Genomic DNA, 23,009 nt, shown 5'->3' with positions numbered 1-23,009 from the left:
CAGTTATGAGTGTATCAGAAAGTGTTAAAATTATTATGTATATTTACGAGTTTGTTCAAAATTCTTACTATAAAAATAATATGCTTGTAAAATATTAATAAGGGCAAAAGGACATTAAATAAAAACTAAAGATCTACTTCTCCTTTCTTTGTCCCTATCCTCAAAGATATTTTTAACCTTAACAGTTTCTTTTATAGCCTTCATGCATTAAATATTGAATGTAAAGCAAATATATATTTTTATGGAAATGGAACACTATATACACTCTTTATAAAGCCTTGTTTTTCCTCTGATTGATTCCTAAGTTCTTGGTACAAATTTTGGAAATTACTGAAGGATACAAAAGCTATTCATAATTCTGTTTTCCAAAGATGGTTAGCATTTCTGTAATTTTAAAACAGTTTATTTTAAAGTGACATTCATTATAAGACATTTTGAAACTAAATATATGAATTCCAATAAATCAACTTTTACAGGGAGTCTTGTTTTACAAATAAGCACAATATTTATCCCCCCCCAGGGATACCAAATATAGTATATTAGTTTTGTTCGGATGCGACTGTTGTATGATGAGCTAGGCTTGTTCATTAACTACTTGGCGTCTCCTGTGCTAGTCTTAGTGTACATATAATTCAATTCATATTTTAAACAATGTTGTATGGGCTTTGAATATTGTTTAACATAGTTGAAATCATCATATTGTATCTTGGCTTTCAAGGGTTTACCGAATTTAATTCTGCAACCTATTTCAGTTTTCTAAATCAATTTTTCTGTGTCTCATTTTTTTTTCAAATACATTTCTAAAATTATTGTATTGGGCGGGTATTTGGTGCAGCTATTTAAGATGCTGCTTGGTACATCTGCATCCCATATAGGAATGCCTGGATTTGAGCCCCAGCTCTGCTCCTGATTCCAGTGTCCTGCTAGTGTGTGCTTTGAGAGGCAACATGTGCAGGTTCAAGTGATTGGGTCCCTGTCCTCACTTGAGAGACTGATTTGAGTTCCAGGCTTTGGGCTTTCACCTGGCATACCCCTTATTGTTGCAGGGATTTGGGGAGTGAGGTTAGTGGATTGGAGGTCTCTCATTCTCTCTGCCTTTCAAATAAATCAATAAAGTAAAATTATAGTAGAAGCCAGTGGGAAGAGACTGTTTGAATACAACTACTCAGAATATTATTCTATTATAATAATACCTGTTAACTGCATTTGTATGAAAACTGTATTGAATAAGTGAAGAGAAAGAGAAAAAAATCAGTGAGGTTAAGTTTCTCGCTTAAGGTTCTGATATACTTAATGGAAAAACTAAAATTAGAACCTAGATTTGGGGGCCAGCATTGTGGCGTAAGTGGGTAAGGCTGCTGACTGTGATGCTGGCATTCCAAGTAGGCACCAGTTTGAGTCCTGGTTGCCCTACTTCCAAACCAGTTCCCTGCTGATACACTAGGGAAGCAGTGGATAATGGCCCAAGTGTTTGGGCCCCTGTCACCCATGTGGGAGGCCTGGATGAGGCTCCTGGCCCAGTATTGGCTGTTGCAGCCATCTGGGAAGTAAACGGTGGGTGGAAGATCTCTCTCTGTCTCTGCCCCCATCTCTGTAACTTTGATGTTCAAAATAAATAAAATATTTTTTTTTGAAGATTTTCTAACCCTTAGAGCAACACATTTCACTTTACCACAGAGCTTGATGCCATGCTGAGAGCTTTTGCAGAGTGACTTATATCTGTATTGGGTTATAAAATGATAAAGAATCCATATTACTTCCATTTTTGGTAAAATAAAAAAGATTTTTTCATGAAGGAGATATTTGGTATTCAAAAGAAAAAGTAATAGATTTACATTTTGGAGTGATTTTACTCATTCAGGGATTTCAGAGGAAGGTAAATTTTACCTTTCTGTTTTTATATTGATGCTATTAAGTTACAATTTCATGTTTAGTGGATTTATGTGAGAATGTTTATATAGTTATATTTTCAGTTTATAGTTTTAGAGGTAAGGTATTTTTGATGTATTTATACCTTGAATTTTTTATTTCTGACACACTTTTCTGAAAGGGTGAAGCCACTTCATTATATCTCCTGGCTGGTTGGACATGAAGGCAAAGGCAGCATTCTTTCTTACCTTAGAAAAAAGCAAGTACTCTGTTATTAAGTATTTTCCATGTAACAATCTTTGAAAAATAATATAAAATAAATGTTATATAATGTTTTCTTTTGCTTTAGCTGCTAGAATTCAGAATCAAATTTAATGCTTAATTATCTTAATAACCTAGATTATTTTAATATACATTGTATTCTGTAGTTCCTTACTTTACCCTTTTAGCCCATGTTGGGAAGTGATTTTATATACAATTTAAAAAATCATAAATAAGGGGTGGGTATAGTGACATGGCCTACATCCACATAGAAGTGCCTGATTCAAGTCCTGGTACTCTGCTTCCCATCCAGCTTCCTGCTAATGAGCCTGAGAGGCAGCAGATGATGGCTCAAACACTTGAGTCCCTGCCACTTGTATAAGAGACCTGGATGGAGTTCCTGGCATCTGCCTGGCTCAGCCCTGGCTCTTGCTGGCATTTGGGAAGTAAACCAATAGATGGAAAATCTCTCCATCTCACCTTCTGTCTCTGTCACTCTGGCTTTCAAATAAATAATACATCTTTTAAAAAAACATAAATGAAACTAATAGGTTCCAGAATTACATAAAAAAAGTTATCTCTAACCAAGAATTTGGATTTGATTGGATATTAAGGGATTCCATTATTTAAGTTCTGTGGATCTCTAGGTTTTCCCAACCCAGAAGATGGACTTTAATAAAAACCTCATTGGGCAGATAAACCATAATAAATATGTGGGATTATGGATAATAGAATGTGTCCTGTGGCATTTTAAGTATGCTAAAATTTAAGTATGCTAAATTTAAGTATGCTAAAAACCTATGGCTAAATAATAGAAATATAACTTTAGAATTAGGATTAATACATTAAAATAATTCCTTGTTTGAGTTTTCTTTATGCTAATTAATTTGAAAATGGGAAAGTAGAGAAAAGGACTAGGTTCTGGGGACCTGACTTCAGCCTTGCCCAGCCCTGGCTGTGAGGGCATTTGAGATTTGTGGAATAAACTAACCAGTGAATGGAAGATCTCTCTCTCTCTCTCTTTCTCTCTCTCTCTCTCTCTCTCTCTCTCTCTCTTCCTCTTTCCCCCTCCCCCTCCCTCTCTCCCCCCTCCCTTGGCCTTACAAATGAAATGAAAGAAAAGTTAAAAAATTTAAATAAGTGCTTTAAGATGTTGTTGTTTACTGGAACATTTAAAGAAATCTGAGAGGGCAGGGTTATTATAAACTAATGATATTGGGTACATCTTTAGCTTTTACAATGTATGTAATATGTTTTGAGATGTATGCAACCTTTCTGCCTTACTGAACTTAATTAGAATTTCTAATTATTTTGATGTCCTTGCTTATTTTACATTTTTGGGATTATTCTAGTCAGGAAAAAATATAAGTCTTGCTTCTTTCTGTGTAGTTTCAAAGAATTCACTTGACATTCTAAGTAGGGATATAGTTGAGATGTTTTAGGTTTCTTCTAAAAGACAGGTTGAAAAATTTATTGCCTTCGAGTAATCATATTTTCAACATTTTGTGTTGTTCTCTTCAGTAAGAATTGCTTTGACTTCATAAGACTACTAATGTTTTACTATGTTGCACTATCTCTCAGTGTTTCCATTAAACAAATACAGACATCAGCTATTATTTCCTTTTGATAATTCCTAAATGTACTACAATTCTTTGGAAGGCCTGTACTTTTAAATTTGTACTTTTGAAGTTCGTGTTAGAATATGTATGTTTACATCAAAGAATAACGTTCTCAAATTTAGTGTAGAAAGCCTATCTATTTTGTTTATTTCAAGTGTTTGTAGATTATCAATCCAGAGATAACTAATATATTTTTTTTTAACTGTAGATGCTGGGCTCTTGCATTGTTTGGTGGAAATGGTGAGACAGGATTTGAGCAAAATTCTACTTACTCAGTGTTCAGCATTTCTATTACATTGACTGATGAGGGTTATGAACATTTCTATGAGGTAAATAATTAAAATGAAGTTACTTTTCTTTTATGCAAATACCACTTTATGCAGAAGACTAATCAGATATTTTATTTACAGGTTGCTCATACTGTCTTCCAGTATTTAAAAATGCTGCAGAAGCTGGGTCCAGAACAAAGGTAATCAGTACTTCTTAGAATGAGGCCAGGAATTAATCCTAGTATCTTTAAGACTTTGAGCTACAAATCAGATACTTTAGTCCCACCTTGATAGCATTTCTTCATCCCTTCTCCATCTATCATTCCCCATGGGTGAGTGTATACTGAGGCTTTACATTTATGTGACCAGTGACTGACTTTTCCTGTTGATGATTCTAGTGAGAAACTGCAGTATATCTCTAATTATAGTTTTCTTCTTTCACAGAATTTTTGAAGAAATTCAGAAAATTGAGGATAATGAATTTCATTACCAAGAACAGGTACTGGAAGTCAAATTCTTTTTTTTTTTTTTTTTAAGATTTATTTATTTATTTGAGAGGTAGAGTTATAGACAGTGAGAGAAAGAAACAGAAAGAAAGTTCTTCCATCCGTTGGTTTGCTCCCCAGTGGCTGCAACGGCCGGAGCTGAGCTGATCCGAAGCCAGGAACCAAGTGCTTTTTCCCGGTCCCCCATGTGGGGGCAGGGGCCCAGCGACTTGGGCCATCCTTTTACTGCCTTCCCAGGCCACAGCAGAGAGCTGGACTGGAAGAGAAACAGCCGGGACTAGAACTGGTGCCCATATGGGATGCTGGCACTGCAGGTGGAGGATTAACCTACTGTGCCACGGCGCCGGCACCGGAAGTCAAATTCTTTTTGAATGTTATCTGTGACCGAGTTGAAGCTGGCTCAAACATTGTTCTATTTTTGGCAATGTCATCAAAATTTGTTTTTTTTATTTATTTATTTGAAAGTCAGAGTTACAGAGAGAAGGAGAGGAAGAGAGGTCTTCCATTTGCTGGTTCACTCCCCAATTGGCTGCAACAGCTGGAGCTGCGGTGATTGGAAGCCAGGAGCTTCTTCCGGGTCTCCCATGTGGGTGCAGAGGCCCAAGGACTCGGGCCATTTTTTAGTGCTTTCCCAGGCCATAGCAGAGAGCTAGATTGGAAGTGGAGCAGCCAGGACTTGAACTGGCACCCATATGGGATACCAGCACTGCAGGTGGCAGCTGTACCTGCTATGCCACAGCACTGGCCCCATCATCAAAGTTTTAATTCTGCCACCCTCACATGTGAATCTTAGGATGGCCTTGAGGCAGTATGAAAATCACTGTTGTGTTTTCAGAATTTATATTGAATAGGAGTGAGAGGATTAGGCAGATTATGTAGATCATGTTGTATGATAATCACTTATCTATATACTTGTCTGTCTCTGTTAAACATTCATGGAGAGTTTGCTATGGTATTTGCTAATTTGGGGATTGAAATATTGTATACATATTCTATAAGGTCATCTACAATAATTATCTTGTATAATGTTAGAAACACTACAATTTGGGATTTCACGGGAAGGAAAGCATTTTCCTTGATTTAAGTAGGATAAGAGATAGCTTCATGGAGATGATATATTTTGAGTTCAGCATAAAAAAAAGTTTGGATTAGGTTTGTCATATAAATAAGGAATGCTTGGAGTATTTAAAAAAGTGTCGTTTTAAAGATTTATGTATGTATTTGAAAGGTAGAGTTACAGAGAGGCAGAGGGAGAGAGAGAAAGGAAGAGAGGGAGAGAGAGGTCCTCCGTCCACTAGTTCACTCCCCAAATGGCTGCAATCGCTGTATCTGTGCAGATCCAAAGCCAGGAGAAAGGAGCTTCCTCCTGGTCTGCCACGCCGGTGCAGAGCCAAGGTCTTTTTCCCGGTCTTCCATGCGGAAGCAGGGATTCAAGGACTTGGGCCATCTTCTACTGCTTTCCCAGGCCATAGCAGAGAGTGGAGCAGCTGGGACTTGAATCAGCTTTACCCGCTACACCACAATGCCGCCCGCTTGAAAAAAGTTAATGATCCTTTATGTCTGTCTCTTAAAGGCATAATGGTATATATAAGGTTGAAAGATAAAGTATTTAGAGCAGAGAGTTTGTTGTTTTTGTAAACCCTTGTTGCTTGGATCCATTTGAAGTCTGCCATATCCAGTGGACCCCTCCTTAGAATAAATAACACTTCGGGGTTGGCGGTGTGGTGCACCGGGTTAAAGCCCTAGCCTGAAGTACTGGCATCCCATATGGGCACCGGTTCTAGTTCTGTTTGCTCCTTTTCTGATCCAGCTCACTGTTATGGCCTGGGAAAGCAGTAGAAGATGGCCCAAGTCTTTGGGCCCCTATACCCGCGTGGGAGACCCGTAAGAAGCTCCTGGTTCCTGGCTTCAGATTGGCTTCGGCCATTACAGCCATCTGGGGAGTGAACCAACAGATTGAAGACCTCTCTCTCTGTCTCTACCTCTCTCTAAAACTCTTTCTTTCAAATAAATAAATCTTTAGGGGCCGGCGCTGTGGTGCAGTAGGTTAATCCTCCGCCTGCGGTGCCGGCATCCCATATGGGCACCGATTCTAGTCCTGGCTGTTCCTGTTCCAATCCAGCTCTCTGCTATGGCCTGGGAAAGCAGTAAAAGATGGCCCAAGTGCTTGGGCCCCTGTACCCACGTGGGAGACCCGGAGGAAGCTCCTTGTTCCTGGCTTCAGATTGCTTCAGCTCAGGCTGTTGCGGCCATTTGAGGAGTGAACCAACAGACAGAAGACCTTTCTCTGTCTCTTCCTCTCATTATCTGTAATTCTACCTCTCAAATAAATAAATAAAAATTTTTTAAAAATCTTAACAAAAAAGAATAAATAACACTTCATCCTCTTAGCTTTTTACATTTCATAAAAATTGTCATAGTATTATAATGATCACTGGTATTTCTTGCCTAAATTCACCAATTGTTAATATTTTGTCAGAGAGAAAATATGTGTATTCCCTCCACCACCAACCATTTGAGAATGAATTACTGATAGTATGTACTTCAGTCTAAAAGTTTTTAGTATTATATAACCTCATTATAATTGTGATAGGAGATTTAATATTGAAAGAATACAGTTCATATATATATTTTCCACAGAGTAGTGCTTTTAAGTACATAAAATGAAGTACAGTGGTTACAAAAGACTATTGAAATAAAGTACTCCAAGTAGTACTTTAAGTAGTATTTAATGCATTAAATAATAAAGTCTAGTAATGATCATAGTTTTAAAGTAGCAATGTGTACATTATATTTTGAGATACCTGCAACAACTACATTGTGATTTCTGTTGGTGGTAGTTGTGGGATTCCTAGTATTACTGTAATTTCTTGCCCCTACTCATAATTGGAAAAAAATAAGTTAGAGATTAAAGAGAATGAACATAATTTCTTCCCAACGAAATTCATAATCTCCTTGAATTTGTCTTGTTTACTGATATCTTTTTAATAATAATTGTGGAGAATATCTGCAGAACTGAGATTTAAAAAACCCCTGAATTACCAGATAATAGAGCATCTTGAATGCTGGCTTTTTGGATCATCACCAGGGACTATTCCCTGAATATTTATTAAGTAAAGAAAGCGTTAAGTTTATGAGGGCAAGGTGACCACAGCTGTAGGTTTCCAGATGCTGATGACTCCTGTGTCATCTGCTTTATATACTTGAAATTGTTTGAACTTGGAAACAGACTGTCATGACTCAGATTGGCCATTGGAGGTCCTGTAGATACTATGTCCTATAAAAATAGATAGATATGCATAGAATCCACAAGTCTTCCCCTCCGCTTTGCCAGGAATGATTTTTTCAGTCACCTCATCAGCTGTGGTGGCAGTTAGTGGGTTGGAACTGTGGCAGGGGACGAGTGGGGATGAGAATTTTGGACTACAGCTATAAGTAATAGCTAGATCCCTTTTTTTCCTCTCTCTGTTTTTTAAGATTTATTTATTTATTTGAAAGAGGAGTTAACAGAGAAAGGAGAGGCAGAGAGAGAGAGAGAATGAGAGAGAGCGAGGTCTTCCATCCGATGGTTCACTCCCCAATTGGCTGTAACGGCCAGAACTGCAGAACTGCACTGATCCAAAGCCAGGAGCCAGGAGCTTCTTCCGGGTCTCCCATGTGGGTGCAGGGACCCAAGGACTTGGACCATCTTCCATTGCTTTCCCAGGCCATTGCAGAGAGCCAGATCAGAAGTGGAGCAGCCAAGTCTCGAACCGGCACTCATATGGGATGCTGGTGCTTAAGACCAGGGCATTTACCCGCTGTGCCACAGCACCAGCCCCCCCCCCCTTTTTTTTTTTTTTAAGATTTCTTTATTTATTTGAAAGGAATAGTTATAGAGAATGGCAGAGACATCTTTCTTCTCCTAATTCAATCCCTAAATGATGCAATGGCCAGGGCTGGGCCAGTCCGAAGCCAGGAGCCTGGAATTCTCTGTCCGGGTTTCCCGCATGGGTGACAGGGCCAAAGCACTTGAGCCATCTTTTGCTGGTTTTCCAGGTGCATTAACAGCGAGCTGGATTAGAAATGGAGCAGTTGGGACTAAAGTGGTGCTCATATGACATGCTGAAGTTGCAAGAGGTAGCTTTAACCTGCTGTACCAAATGCTGGCTCCCAGGTCCTATTTTTCTGGAACTGACTTTCATCATTGATTAAGTAAATGACATTTTCTTCCTGCCCCTTCAGTTTCTTCTTAGCAAGAAAGTCTAAGATATCTTTTTACTGCCATTTCTTCATTTTATAATTCCTCAACTTTTTTGACTTTGGTACTATTTATGAATACTATCTTGTTTTTTTTTTTTTTTTAAAGATTTTTATTTATTTATTTGACAGGTAGGGTTACAGACAGTGAGAGAGAGAGAGAGAGAGAGAGAGAGACAGACAGACAGACAGAAAGAAAGGTCTTCATTTCCTTGGTTCACTCCCCAAATGGCCACGGCCGGAGGTACGCCGATCCGAAGCCAGGAGCCAGGAGCTTCTTCCTGATCTCCCATGTGTGTGCAGGGCCCAAGCAATTGGGCCATCCTCCACTCCTTTCCCAGGCCACAGCAGAGACTTGGACTAAAAGAGGAGCAACCGGGACTAGAACCCGGCACCCAGATGGGATGTTGGTGCTGCAGGCAGAGGATTAACCTAGTTGCCACCGCGCTGGCCCCACTATCTTGTTTTTTTTAAAATATTTTATTTATTTATTTGAGAGGTAGAGTTACAGACAGTGAGAGGGAGAGACAGAGAGAAAGGTCTTCCATCCGCTGGTGCACTCCCCAAATGGCTGCCATGGCTGGAGCTACGCCTATCCGAAGCCAGGAGAAAGGAGCTTCCTCAGGGTCTCTCACATTGGTGCAGGGGCCCAAGCACTTGGGCCATCTTCCACTACTTTCCCAGGCCATAGCAGAGAGCTGCATGGGAAGAGGAGCAGCCAGGACTAGAACCAGTGCCCGTATGGGATGCTGGCGCCTCAGGTGGAGGATTAACCTACTGCGCCACAGTGCCGGCCCCTGTCTTGATTTTTAATACATAACTCCAAAACATCTTAGATCAAAACCTAACCAATGCAGGGGCTGGCGGTGTGGTGCAGCAGGTTAAAGCCCTAGCCTGCATCGCCAGCATCCCTTATGGGTGCTGGTTCGAGTCCTGGCTGCTCCTCTTCCGATTCAGCTTTCTGCTCTGGCCATTGTGGTCATTTGGGGAGTGAACCAGCAGAATGGAAGACCTCTCTCTTTCTCTTTCTTTCTCTCACTCTCTCCCTTTTGTAACTCTTTCAAATAAATTATAAAATAATTCTTTTAAAAAAAGACTAACCAGGCCGGCGCCGTGGCTTAACAGGCTAATCCTCCGCCTTGTGGCGCCGGCACACCGGGTTCTAGTCCCGGTCGGGGCACCGATCCTGTCCCGGTTGCCCCTCTTCCAGGCCAGCTCTCTGCTGTGGCCAGGGAAGGCAGTGGAGGATGGCCCAAGTGCTTGGGCCCTGCACCCGCATGGGAGACCAGGAGAAGCACCTGGCTCCTGCCATCGGAATGGCGCGGTGCGCCGGCCGCAGCGCACCTACCGCGGTGGCCATTGGAGGGTGAACCAACGGCAAAGGAAGACCTTTCTCTCTGTCTCTCTCTCATTGTCCACTCTGCCTGTCAAAAAATTAAAAAAAAAAAAAAAAAAAAAAGAAAGCTGTTTTGTTAATTAAGTACATTTCTGTAGGCATAAAAATAGGACCAATAATGTAACAATTAATAAAGAGTATAGTAGACATATTAAAGAACAGAAAATAATAAACGTTGAAAGGGTTGTGAAGAAACTGGAACATTGTTCATTGGAACTGTCCATTGCTAGTGGGAATAGTAGATGGTATATCCAGTTTGGTAAACCATTTGTCAGTTCTTTAAAAAGCTAAACACATGCAGAATTAACATATGAGCCAGCAGTTTTATTCCTAAGTATACATCCAAGAGAACTGAAAACATGTGCCCACCTAGAAACTTCTACAAAGATGATCATGTCAGCATTGCTCATTATATCCCAGAAGTGCGAACAACTCCAAATGTCCATGAGTGGATAAGGAAAAAGTGGGATATGCATATTATGGAATATTGCTCAGACATGAAAAAGAATTAACTATTCATGTTACAACACGGATGAACTCTGAAAATTACTAAGTGAAAGAAAACAGATCCAAAGAGTCACATAGCTAATGAATCTACTTGTTTAAAATACCCAGCATAGATAAATTCACAGAGATACATAGATTGATGGCTCATGGGAGCTGGGAGAAGTGAATGGGGTAACTAATGGGTTTAATGGGTATGAGTTTCCTTTTGGGATGATGAGGGTATTCTGAAATTAGATAGTGGTTGGTGATAGTTGTTCAGCTTTTTTTTTTTTTTTTAACTTTTATTTAAGGAATATAAATTTCCAGTGTACAGCTTATGGATTACAATGGTTTCCCCGTCCCATAACTTCCCTCCCACCCGCAACCCTCCCCTCTCCCACTCCCTCTCCCCTTCCATTCACATCAAGATTCATTTTCAATTCTCTTTATATACAGAACATCAGTTTAGTACAAAGATTTCAACAGTTTGCACCCACATAGAAACACAAAGTGAAACATACTGTTTGATTTCTAGTTATAGCATTAAATCAAAATGTACAGCACATTAAGGACAGAGATCCCACATGAGGAGCAAGTGCACAGTGACTCCTGTTGTTGACACAACAAATTGACACTCAAGTTTATGGTGCCAGTAACCACCCTAGGCTGTCGTCATGAGTTGCCAAGGCTATGGAAGCCTTCCAAGTTCACCAACTCTGATCATATTTAGACAAGGTCATAAAAGACAGTGAGGATAGTAACCAATGATCCTAAGAATGGCATTTATCAGATTTGAACAATTATACAGCATTAAGTGGGGAAGAGGACCATCAGTACACACAGGTTGGGAGTAGAGCCATTGGTGGTAGAGTAGAGGTTATGATTACAAAGAACAAAGGACAGAGTCATTATTAGAGGAGCTAAGAAAGGTGCTGTCTAAGCTACAATTAAGTTTTCTGATTGAGAGGCAAATAGAACCTGATAGAAGGGGCTTGATAATAATCTGTTGGGCTTTAGGCCTTGTAAATTTAGAGGCCCAGACCTATCTATCTCTTCACATGGGGTATATCCTAAGGGAGGTGTGAACCTCCTAGGGGAAGACACTCTGTTGACTTTCATTACTTGGCTGGCCTGGGAGGAGAGCTGGCCAGGTAAAGGCAGGTGGCATCTCTAACAAGCAATTTACAGTTCTGCCTGCAATGTTGCTGACCCTACTTGACCATCCCCTCAGCTGCAGTGGTCACTTTGGTTGTTGGGCTGAGTGAAGGGCTTTTCAGCTTAGAGCCAATAAGATCTGTGGCTCTGACCTGGGCATCCTTCGACTCCAGGGCAGGTCCATTTCCAGTGATCCAACTCTTGGCAGAGCTGCCAGGGCTCTTCACAAGCTGACTTCTGCTGAAGCCCAGGCTTACCACATTGAAAGCCACTGCAGTGGACTGGCCTGTTGGGTCTCCTTGAGGGCAGATCACTGTACAGATCAGCCATTAATAGGCCTGCCACCCATTGCTTCTGATGCCTAGCTTTCTTTTCCTCCTGGTTTTTGTTAAAGCAGACCAGAGGATGCAAGTCAAGGGAGTGCCCAAGTCCCATCTCTAATCTTCAGTGGCCTGAACTACAAGTCTATAGTCACAGGCATGTTCTGTAGTAGTTTTTCTAAGGTAGACAATGCCCATGAGGAAAATTATATTCTCACTTTAAAACTTTCTTTCCCTTTGGTCTGAAAGGGAGGTTTTTTTCTATTTACTGTATACTTCGCTGATGGCGAAGTAAATCTAGCTATGAGATTATTATTTAAGTTCTTATTTTGGCTATGCTATTACAGAAAAATGTTAGCCATCTCTTGTATAAGGTCTAAAGATTAAATTGTGCGTCCTACAGATTCCTTCATAATAGAATTAGTTTCCTACCTTGAGGAGAATAGAGAAATGAAAGAACAAGTTGGGCTTAGAATAGAGAAATGAGGGAGCAAGTCCTAGATCGCTTGCTGACAATAGCAATATTACATGAATACTTAGCAAATAGTTTCAACCATTAGATAAGTTGTTCAGCTTTAAAAACCACTCAGTTGTACACTTTAAAAGGGTACTTTTTATGTTGTATGAGTTAAATCTTCAAAAAAGTTGAAGGATAACATTTAAATGTTGTTTTCCACAATACTTCATTTGTTGCTTTGGCACCCAGGTCTGCTTTTAACCATGGTCATTAGTGCTTTTTTATAGGAAGTAACTTTGAATCACTCAGTTTTATACTATTCTGATTAGGGCAGCTAACTTGTAAGTAAGTAGCTGATAAAAATAGTTTATTAAAAAAATTAGAGCAGGAGGAGTCATTTAAACAGTACTAATTGCTTAGTGACCAGTCAGCTAGATGATTCAAGAGTGTTTTCTGAAGTGTGTGTGTGAGAAAGCTAACAGTGACTTGTTCCTTATTCTACTTTCATGTAAAAATGTAGTAGACAGCATATACCTAGTTTAATGTATGCATACCTCATTTCCCCCCCACTTTTATTTCATCTTCACTCTTATTCTCTTATTCTGTCTTCTGCTAGATGAAAAATGACCCATATTATTTAATAAAGGACTTGGCAGAATGGTGGTGTAGGTACAGTATATCTGTGTTTTAAGGAGCCATCCCCATCATTCATTCACCGTGTGATCTTGGGGAAGTCACCTGATCTGAATGTATTTCCTCAGTGCAAAATGTGGAAATAGAATCACTTGGGTCTGTCAGTCTTCAAATTCTGTGTACATAGGTGCTCAATAAATACTTGATTGCTCTCCTCTAAGAAAGTATGTTTGTTTCATCGGTCAGAGAACTTGCCATCATTCTTTCAGTTTTAAATTGGGCTAAAATACGTAATAATCTAACTCCTTTTTCACATTAAAAATTTTTATTAACACATAGTTGTACATATTTGTGGAGTATGGTGTAATATTTCAATACATGTATACCAAATGTAATGATCAAATCAGGATAATGGTGTATCCATCACCTCAAACATTTATCATTTCTTTGCGTTGGGAACATTTCAAAATCCTCTCTATTTGCTATTTTGAAATATACAACTAATTATTGTCAACATAATAATTAACCTGTGATATAGAAGTTCTTCCTCCTCTTTAATTGCACCTCTGTACCCATTAACCACTTTTTCTCTATTTCCATTCCCCATACTTTTCCCAGCTTCTGATAAACACTATTCTACTCTCTACTTGTCAAGACTTTTATCTAGTAGCACTTATATTTTGATTTTACAGTGATTTGATCCATGCTTGCAAATGGTTCTTAGGTGCTCGTGCTACAGTGCTAGGACCCCAGCTTTTACTCTCCTCACAGTTAAGTGGGGCACCTGACAAGTAGACAAGTACTTGCAGTTTGGTGTGATAATTGCAGTTGTGATGACTGGGCTGTGACATGAGTAGACGCTCCTGGGTCCCTACACACTCAGAATGGGGGTTGGTGGAGTGTGAGGTTAATCGCCTTTAGGTAATAGCTCCAGCTATATTTTCTTGGAATTTTGAACATCATATTTAAAAAAAAATATGTATTTGAGAGGTAGAGAAAAAAGAGCTTCTATCTACTTCTTTACTCCTCAGATATCCATAACAGCTGGGGCTGGGCTGGAGTGAAGCTGGGAGCTGGAAATTAGTCCTGTTTTGCACATGGGTAGCAGGAACACAATGATTTGAACCATGGTTGCTACCTCCCAGGGTCAGCATTGGTAAGAAGCTAGAGACAGAAATTGAACCCAGTACTTCAATGTGGGGTGTAGAGTCTCAACCACTAGTCTGAAGATGAACATCAGTCTTTTTTTAAGATTTATTTTATTTATTTGAAAGACAGAATAACAGAGAAAGGTAGTTAGAGAGAGAGGTCTTCCATCCGCTTGTTCACTCCCCAGCTGGCCGCAATGGCTGGAGCTGTGCCGATCTGAAGCCAAGAGCCAGGGGCGTCTTCCAGGTCTCCCATGAGGGTGCAGGGGCCCAAGGACTTGGGCCTTTTTCTACTGCTTTCCCAGGCCATAGCAGAGAGCTGGAAAAGGAGTAGCCAGGACTCGAACCTGCACGCAAATAGGATGCTGGCGCTTCAGACCAAGGCTTTAACTGTGCCACAGCGCCGGCCCCAAACATCGGTCTTAAGCTGCAATTAGATCTGCTTACTTCTGTTTAGAAGCATTTGGTTTCGTTCTTTAAAAAAGAGAGAAAATGTTTGTGTGTTGTGGCAAGTTAATGATAATAATGAAGAGGTTTCTGGTATGAAATAATTTTTCTTCCTTACAGACTGATCCGGTTGAGTATGTGGAAAACATGTGTGAAAACATGCAACTATATCCCCTGCAGGACTTTCTCACTGGAGATCAGCTACTTTTTGAATACAAGCCAGAAGTAAGTTTCCGTTTCTCAAACTTTTTTAGGGGAAGAGGAGTGTGAGAAAGTACAGAGATATACTTAAGAACTATGGGAATGGAGAAAACTTGGTTATATTTAGTCAGGATATTTGTTTATTTTGTTTTATTAAAATTTTTTTTTCATCTTGTTTGAGAGACAGAAGACAGAGTTTAGTTCATCTGCTGGTTTACTTCTCAAATACCCAAAACAGCCAGGGTTGGGCTAGGCCAACGTTGGGAGCCCAGAACTCAATCTGGGTCTCTCCCATGTAGGTGACAGGGACCCAAGTACTTGAATCATCGTCTGCTGCCTTCTAGGGTACACATTAATGTCTTTTTGCTTCATATAGTGTAACAGTTGTCAACCAGGAGCAGCTTTTCTCCAGGGAAAATGTTTCAGTGCCTGGAGACATTTTGGTTGTAACAACTCAGGGATGTACGGTAGGGCGTGCTGTAGGGATCTAGTATGTAGATGCCAGAGATGCTTGCTAACCATCCTGTAATGCAGAAGGTGATACCTCACAAGAAAGAATTATCTGGCTCAAGATGGTAGTAGTGCTGAAATTCAGGAACTTTGGCAAAGAGTATTCTAGATAATTTTAAACAAGGTAGGGAAAGGTAAAGGAGAAACTAAACCACACATTCATCCCCAGGGTAGTTGTGCTCAAGGGGCCTGTATGTTTTTTTCTGAACTGCCACTTACTATTTTTTTGTTTTGTTTTGTTTTTTGTTTTAAGAAATGGTGTTTAAATGGTAGTTAGCATTCCAAACTAACCTACAAAATCCTATAGTTAGTCTTTATTGTAGCTGGAGTGTTACTGAAGGAGACCCTATGTTGGCATCAGTTGCTGATTTCTTGGGTATGAAGTGGTATAAAACATGGTTGTTAAGAGCACATGTCTTTGAAAGCATGTAGAGACTTGGTTAGAACTTCACTTTTGCCTCTCCTGGATGTGTTGTTCTATGCAAATTACATAATCTTTAAGCAAATTATTCAGACTTCAAACTTTAACCTTTGAAGTTAAATAGTATTTTCCATAGAGTGGATATTTGAAATCCTATTTGTTAAACTCTGCTTGGCACAGAATAAGAGCTTTTTTTTTTTTTATTTTTTTTTTTTATTTTTATTTTGACAGAGTTAGACAGTGAGAGAGAGAGAGACAGAGAGAAAGGTCTTCCTTCCATTGGTTCACCCCACAAATGGCCGCTACGGCCGGTACTGCGCCAATCTGAAGCCAGGAGCCAGGTGCTTCCTCCTGGTCTCACATGCGGGTGCAGGGCCCAAGGACTTGGGCCATTCTCCACTGCCTTCCTGGATCACAGCAGAGAGGTGGACTGGAAGAGGAGCAACTGGGACTAGAACCCGGGGTGCCGGCGCCGCAGGCAGAGGATTGGCCTAGTGAGCCACAGCGCCAGTCTGTTTTTTAAGGAATACAAATTTTATAAGTACATCTTTAGGAATATAGTTATTCTTCCCACCATATCAGCCCCCTCACCCATACTCCTACCCCTTCTCCACCTCCCTCTCCCCTTGCCAGCTCCATTCATAGAGTAAAAGCTTTGCAAACGATAGCTATTTTTAATGCAAGAGCTATTAATATGTGGGATTAAAGATACAAGGACTGTTTGAAGAATTATCAAGAAATGTATTTGATATTTGTTAATTATATCTCAATAAAACTTAAAAATGGCATTTAGACTGCTCATGAACTGTAAGTAGATTCATGAGCATTAAGAAGCTAGGATTGGGCCAGCACTTTAGTGTAATGTGGCGCCAGCTTCTCATATGGGCACCGGTTCAAGTCCCAGATGCTGCACTTCGGGTCCAGCTCCCTGCTATGGCCTGGGAAAGCAGTAGAAGATGGCTCAAGTCCTTGGGCCCCTGCACCTGCGTGAGAGAACTGGAAGAAGCTCCTGGCTCCTGGCTTTAATCAGCTCAGCTCTGGCCATTACGGCCATTTGGGGAGTGAACCAGCAGATGGAAGACCTTTCGCCTCTCTCCTTCTCTGCCTCTCTATAACTCTGAGTTTCAAATAAATAAATAAGCCTTAAAAAAAAAAAGAAAGAAAGAAAGAAAAAAAAAAAAAGCTAGGAACATGGGATTGTCTAACAGAAATGTGTTAGGACACAATTGTTACTATGTGTCTCTCCCTCCTTCCTCTCCTTCATTAGGTCATTGCCGAAGCCCTTAATCAGCTAGTTCCTCAAAAAGCAAATCTTGTTCTACTGTCTGGTGCTAATGAGGGAAAATGTGACCTCAAGGAGAAATGGTTTGGGACTCAGTATAGTATAGAAGGTAAAATATTTAACAACTCTACCACTTTTAAGTATATCTGATTCGCCTGGGAATTTCTATTTTTTCATAATTTGTTTGATGGTTTTTGTGGGGGAAAAGTATAATTTCTTTTAACATTTACTTTGAAATGAATGAAAATTATTTATACTACCTTGTGGGGATTTTTTTTTTTTTTTTTTTTTTTTGCTAAATTTACATCTGTATTTATAAATCAGTGAAGAAATCCTTTGTCTTGATTCTTTAGGGCTAGAGTTTTAAATTTTGTTATAGAAAATATATTCTCAAACTTCAGTGTGCATGTGTGTCACCTGGAGGTCTTATTAAATTACATGTTTTGATTCAGTGGACATGGATGGGCCTGAGAATCTGTTATTTCTTATCTGTCAGGTGATGCCAGTGCTATTCAGACCACACTTTGAGTAGGAAGCTTCTAGAATGCCTGGATATGTCAGTTTACAGTTTTGCTGAGAAAGGAGAATTGATTTGTGAAGGGCAGTTGATGATGGGTTTGTTAACAAAAGAATTCGGAACTTTGCATTGGTTTTCAGATCTATTTTTCTTTTCTACAGATGTTGAGAACTCTTGGAATGAACTGTGGAAGAGTAACTTTGAATTAAATCCAGAACTTCATCTTCCAGCTGAAAACAAGTACATAGGTTGGTAAAATATCAGTCATACATACTCTACCCATGTGCTAGTAAAATGCACCTGTATAGTATGTTAATGCTGTAGCTGGTATCATTTGAATTTATATTTCAGATTCCCAGTAATATTCTCAGGTGGGCTTTACTATGTTCTTGCTTTTCTAAGTAAACAAACTGAGGTTCAGTAAAGCAAAGTGAGTTGTTCAAGATAGTTTAGTTTTTGAATAGACTTAATCGAGATTTAAACACAGATATTAAGACTTTTTGAAGTTTATGTTTTTTCTTATATATTATAGCTTATGCTTTCATATCTTTCTCCTTAGGTATTGTCATTGTCTTGTAAAGTTGTTCTAGTGTTTTTCAGACTTCAATGTAATAGATTTAAGATCAGTGTAGTGGGTTGTGAAAGTGTTAAAAAGTTGGAGTGGAAAGTAGCAAAATACTTTTGTATATAAAAAAGGTTATTTTAAGAACTTTTCTTCCAGATATATGTGTTTATCTACTAGCTTGCAGTGGAAAATATATTTCTGTAAGTAGCAGAAAGAAAATTTGAAAATTACTGATCCTACACCAAAGGTTTTACTGGTGTTTATAATTTAGTCAGAACACTCTGTTTCCCAACTATTCTACTACTAATGGGTATATATAGTGAAAAGAATTTTTAAAAAGCACTGAAACAAATATATGTACATGCATACTCGTGGCAGCATTGTTCACACTAGCTGAAAGATGAAAGACCCAAATGTCGTTCAGTGGATGAATGGATAAGCAAATTGAGACATATACAGATATTAGAATATTACTCAATCAGGGCATGTCTTTGGCCTAGTAGTTAAGGTGCCTCTTGGGCTACTTGCCTCCCATATTAGCTTGACTGGGTTTGAGTCCCAGCTCCTCTGATTCCAGCTTCTGCTAATGTGCACTCTGGGAGGCAGCAGGTGGTAGATGAGTAGTGACTTCCTGACACCCATGTGGGAGACCTGGATTGCATTCCCAGCTCCCAGCTTTGGCCTGGCACATCTCTGGCTGTTTCAGGCATTTGAGGAGTTAAGCAACAGATGGAAACTTTTTGTCTTCCTCTCTGCTTCTCAAGTAAATAATAAAAATGTTTTAAAGTAGCAAACATAAAGATTATGTTTTTTAAAAAATAGTATTCACTCATGAAAGAAAAGAAGGGGCTGGCATTTAGTGCAGTTGTTAAAATGCCATTTGGTATGTCTACACATATTAGTATGCCTGGGTTCCAGTCCTGGCTCCACTTCTGCTTCCAGCTTCTTGGAATGTGTATCACTGGAGGAAGAAGGTTATGCTTCAAGTACTTGGGTCCCACCACTAACATGGGAGATCTGAATTGAATTCCTGACTCTTGGCTTCAACCTGATCCAACCATGGCTGTTACAGGCATTTAGGGAGTGAACCAATGGCCTTGAGATTTATTTCTCTGAGTCTTTCTGTCCCTGTACCTTTCAAATAAGTTTAGAAAAAAAAAAAAAAAAATGAAGCACTGATACATGGTATAGTATGACTCAACCTTGTAAATTTCATGCCAAGTGAAAGAAGCTAGATTTCAAAGATCACATATTACATGAGTCTGTTTATGTGAAATATTTGAATAGGTGAATCCATGGAGACAGAACATAGACTGATGGTTGCTAGGAAGTGAGCAATAGTAAATGACTCCTTAGTAGACATGGGGTTTCCTTTGGTGGTGATGAAAATTATTCGGAACAATATGAAAGTTGTGGTTGTAAAACATTGTGAGTGTGCTGTGTCCCTGAAATGACCACTTTGAAGTGGTTAGGTTTGTCTTGTGTGATTCTCACCTCAATTAAGAAAAAACAAGCCTCTTTTTTTAACTCGTGTATATTGGACAATTTAGTTCCTCATCTTGAACCTGAAACACCTAAACAAACTGGTTCTTTAGACCTTTTTTCATTCTCAATTTTCCTTAAATTAACTATTTTCCCCCTACATGTTGATGAAACAATTTGTTTTCTTTAACTGAAAGGACAAATTTGACTTTAAGCAGAACTGTTTTGCAACCTGTCAAATATCCATGAAGTTGATGAAAGACCTTCTTATTCACGAATGTATTAATTCTGGAGTGGGCATTGTAGTACAGTGGGTTAAGCTGCTGCTTTAGGAGGCCTGCATCCCACATCAGAGTGCTGGTCTGAGTTTCTGGCTGCTCCTCTTCTGATCCAGCTTCCTGCTAATGCATCTTGGAGACAGCAAATGATGGCTCAAGCATTTGAGCCTCTGCCTCCCAAATGGGAGACCCCAGATGTTGCTCTGCCTTTCAAGTAGATGAAAATAAATAAATAAATAAATAAATAAGTAAGTAAGTTTAAAAGAATGTATTAATTTATTATTTGGATGATATAACTGTCTTAACCAAAGGTGGTTCTCACAGTTGAAATTGTTTTAGAAAAGTAAGGAAGAAGAATGTATAAAGTTTAGTATATGTGCTGCCGCAGTGAGCACAAATGTATAAAGTTTAGAATCTACTCTTGGACATTACAGATATTCAGATTTAGTTTAAGGCCAAAATAGGCTTTTTTTCCCCCAGTATTGTTCTGTTACTTTATTTTGCCCCAGTATTTGTATTTAACTTATTTTTTACTTCATAATTCTGCTAAAATATCTGAATGAATTATTACTCTTTTTCCTCTTTTAGCCACAGACTTCACTTTGAAAGCCTTTGATTGCCCTGAAACAGAATATCCTGTTAAAATTGTGAATACTCCACAAGGCTGCCTGTGGTATAAGAAAGACAACAAATTCAAAATCCCCAAAGGTAAAAAGTTGCCGTTCCTAAAAGGAGTAAAATAGGTCAAACAAATCTTTCTCAAGGCCACTTTGTATCAACCTGTTCTCTTACTGTGTCTATTGCCTCTTCTCATCTTCATCTTCCTCTTCCATCTGAAGACCTTTTCTAGGGTTAATTGTTACATCCATACTGTGCTCCTGTGCCTTCAGAGAAATCCAGTTTCCAGAAATAACAATTCTAGCCTAGGGTGTAATTTGTTTCCAGATAATTTTTCCTTCAGTTGAATGAAAGCATAGCCAGATGTTGACCGTCTTAAGGAATTGGTGGTATTAGTCGAATGTTATTTTTAAAAAAATGATAGAACAAGAGTACACAACGAGAATTGTTCTTAGACACAGTAGATAGACTAATGTGGCATTACAAATCTTCTGTAATGTTCTATATGTGTGCATAGCATAGGAATTTATTGAAACAATTTGGAACCGTAGACGAGTGCTGTAATCTATATCTCCATCTTAAAACACAGCTAATGATGCTGTAACTTGAGTTTATTGGCAAGGTATTTCCACAGTTTTTCTTGAATAGCTTTTAAGAGTTTCTAAAACTGTTCTTAATATTTATTCAGCCTTCCTTGAAGGGCTCTGCTCTGACTTTATGTGAACATGTGGTTGCTCTCTTGGTTTTTGGTGTGTTTACCTCTGTAACATTTTCCCTGACTAAAGACATTGATAAATGAGTGTCTTCATAAGCATCTCTGTATCTGTTTATATATTGATCTTCTTACAGTGTGCATTCTGGGGGCACTTTAATTGGAGTAGTAAATGTTACCTTTTGAAAAAGGAGTAAAAATTTAGGGCAAGTATTGTGGCGTAGCAGGTAAAGCCACCTCTTGTTATGGTGGGCATTCCATATGGGCACTGGTTTGTGTCTTGGCTGCTCCACTTCCAATCCAGCTCTCTGCTAACAGCAGGGGAAAAGCAATGAAAGATAGCCCCTGTCACCCACGTGGGAGACCCAGATGGAAAGACCTAATAGAGGACAGAGTTGGGCTGGCATTGTGGCACAGCATGTAAAGCTGCTGCCTGTGATACCGACATCCCATAGAGGTGCTGATTCGAGTCCTGGCTTCTCTACTTCCAATCCACCTCCCTGCAAATGGGCCTGGGAAAACAGTGGAAGATGGCCCAAGTCCGTGGGCCCCTGTCACCCAAGTAGGAGACCCAGATGAAGCTTCTGCTCCTGATTGCAGCCTGGCCCAGCCCAGGCAGTTGTAGCACCTGGGGAGTGAACCAGCAGTTGCAAGATCCATCTCTCTTTCTCTCTCTCTCTCTGTAACTCTTAACTTTTAAACAAATAAATATATTTTTTAAAAAATAAAAATTTAACAGATTTATAGAATTAAAAAAATTAGAGGAAAATAGCAAATGTGTAAAATACTGCAAGTTTCTAGACTTCTATGTTTTATATGTGGTCTTTTATCTTTCAGCATATATACGTTTCCATCTGATCTCACCTTTGATACAGAAATCTGCTGCAAAGTAAGCAGTTGTCCTGTTTTCTGGAAAACTTTTTGATTGAAAAAATATTTTGTTTGTTTCAAATTTTTTTAATCTTAATTAGTATGTGAGCTGTATTATTGATTTATGTGGTTTTTTTTTTTTTTTTTTTTTACTGTGCTCTAAACAAGTTATTTGAATCTATACTAAACATTAAAATGGAGCTGTTTCATCTCTAGTTTCATCTTTAGTACCCAAATTGGAAACATGCTGGTGGTTCAGGTGGTGATAAGAATTACTGGACTGGGAAAGTTCCTTAAAGAACAGTCCTTACTATAGACCAGGTTTAGTGGTTCCTGTATAGTGAGGACTGGGGGACCTGTTGATCTTCATTTAAAGACAGCTAAGGAATGTGATTTTGCCTTGTTCTTAGGAAATTAACTTGTATGTTTATGTAGTTAGCTGCAGTGTGGGAGTAGAGAGCCTGAAATGTGCCTGAGTCATAGGAGGCACTCAAGATGTATTAGTGTACTTCTTCCTTTCCTTTGCCACTTAACTGTAAAATCTACCCTTAGAATGATGAGCAACACTAAAATTTATTAATATCCATTCTGAAGAATATATCACCCTCCTCTTTCCTTCATATTTTAGACATCTTCAGTGAGCTTAGACTTGGAGAATAGCCAGAACCTTCTGGCTAATTGTAATTGATGCCTACCTATCACATTTACTATATTGTGCTATATATATTATAAATATTATAAAAATTAT

General features: G+C 39.1%; 1 protein-coding gene across 2 annotated transcripts in view; it reads left to right on the top strand.

The window, feature by feature from the left end:
- The window catches only part of NRDC (nardilysin convertase), an 87,724-nt gene that overhangs the window by 50,443 nt on the left and 14,272 nt on the right, over positions 1-23,009 (top strand). For both annotated transcript variants that reach the window (XM_062191314.1, XM_062191313.1), the window contains 9 exons: positions 2,051-2,128; positions 3,958-4,078; positions 4,160-4,218; positions 4,463-4,517; positions 14,926-15,030; positions 17,205-17,328; positions 17,898-17,984; positions 20,650-20,769; positions 22,229-22,280. In XM_062191314.1, the coding sequence (XP_062047298.1) occupies positions 2,051-2,128; positions 3,958-4,078; positions 4,160-4,218; positions 4,463-4,517; positions 14,926-15,030; positions 17,205-17,328; positions 17,898-17,984; positions 20,650-20,769; positions 22,229-22,280 (801 nt within the window). The remainder of the gene's footprint in view (positions 1-2,050; positions 2,129-3,957; positions 4,079-4,159; positions 4,219-4,462; positions 4,518-14,925; positions 15,031-17,204; positions 17,329-17,897; positions 17,985-20,649; positions 20,770-22,228; positions 22,281-23,009) is intronic.

Source organism: Lepus europaeus, chromosome 5, assembly GCF_033115175.1.
Source record: "Lepus europaeus isolate LE1 chromosome 5, mLepTim1.pri, whole genome shotgun sequence".
Taxonomy (NCBI): Eukaryota; Metazoa; Chordata; class Mammalia; order Lagomorpha; family Leporidae; genus Lepus; species Lepus europaeus.
Note: the sequence above shows the minus strand (reverse complement) of the source record. Positions and strands in the feature narration are given on the sequence as shown.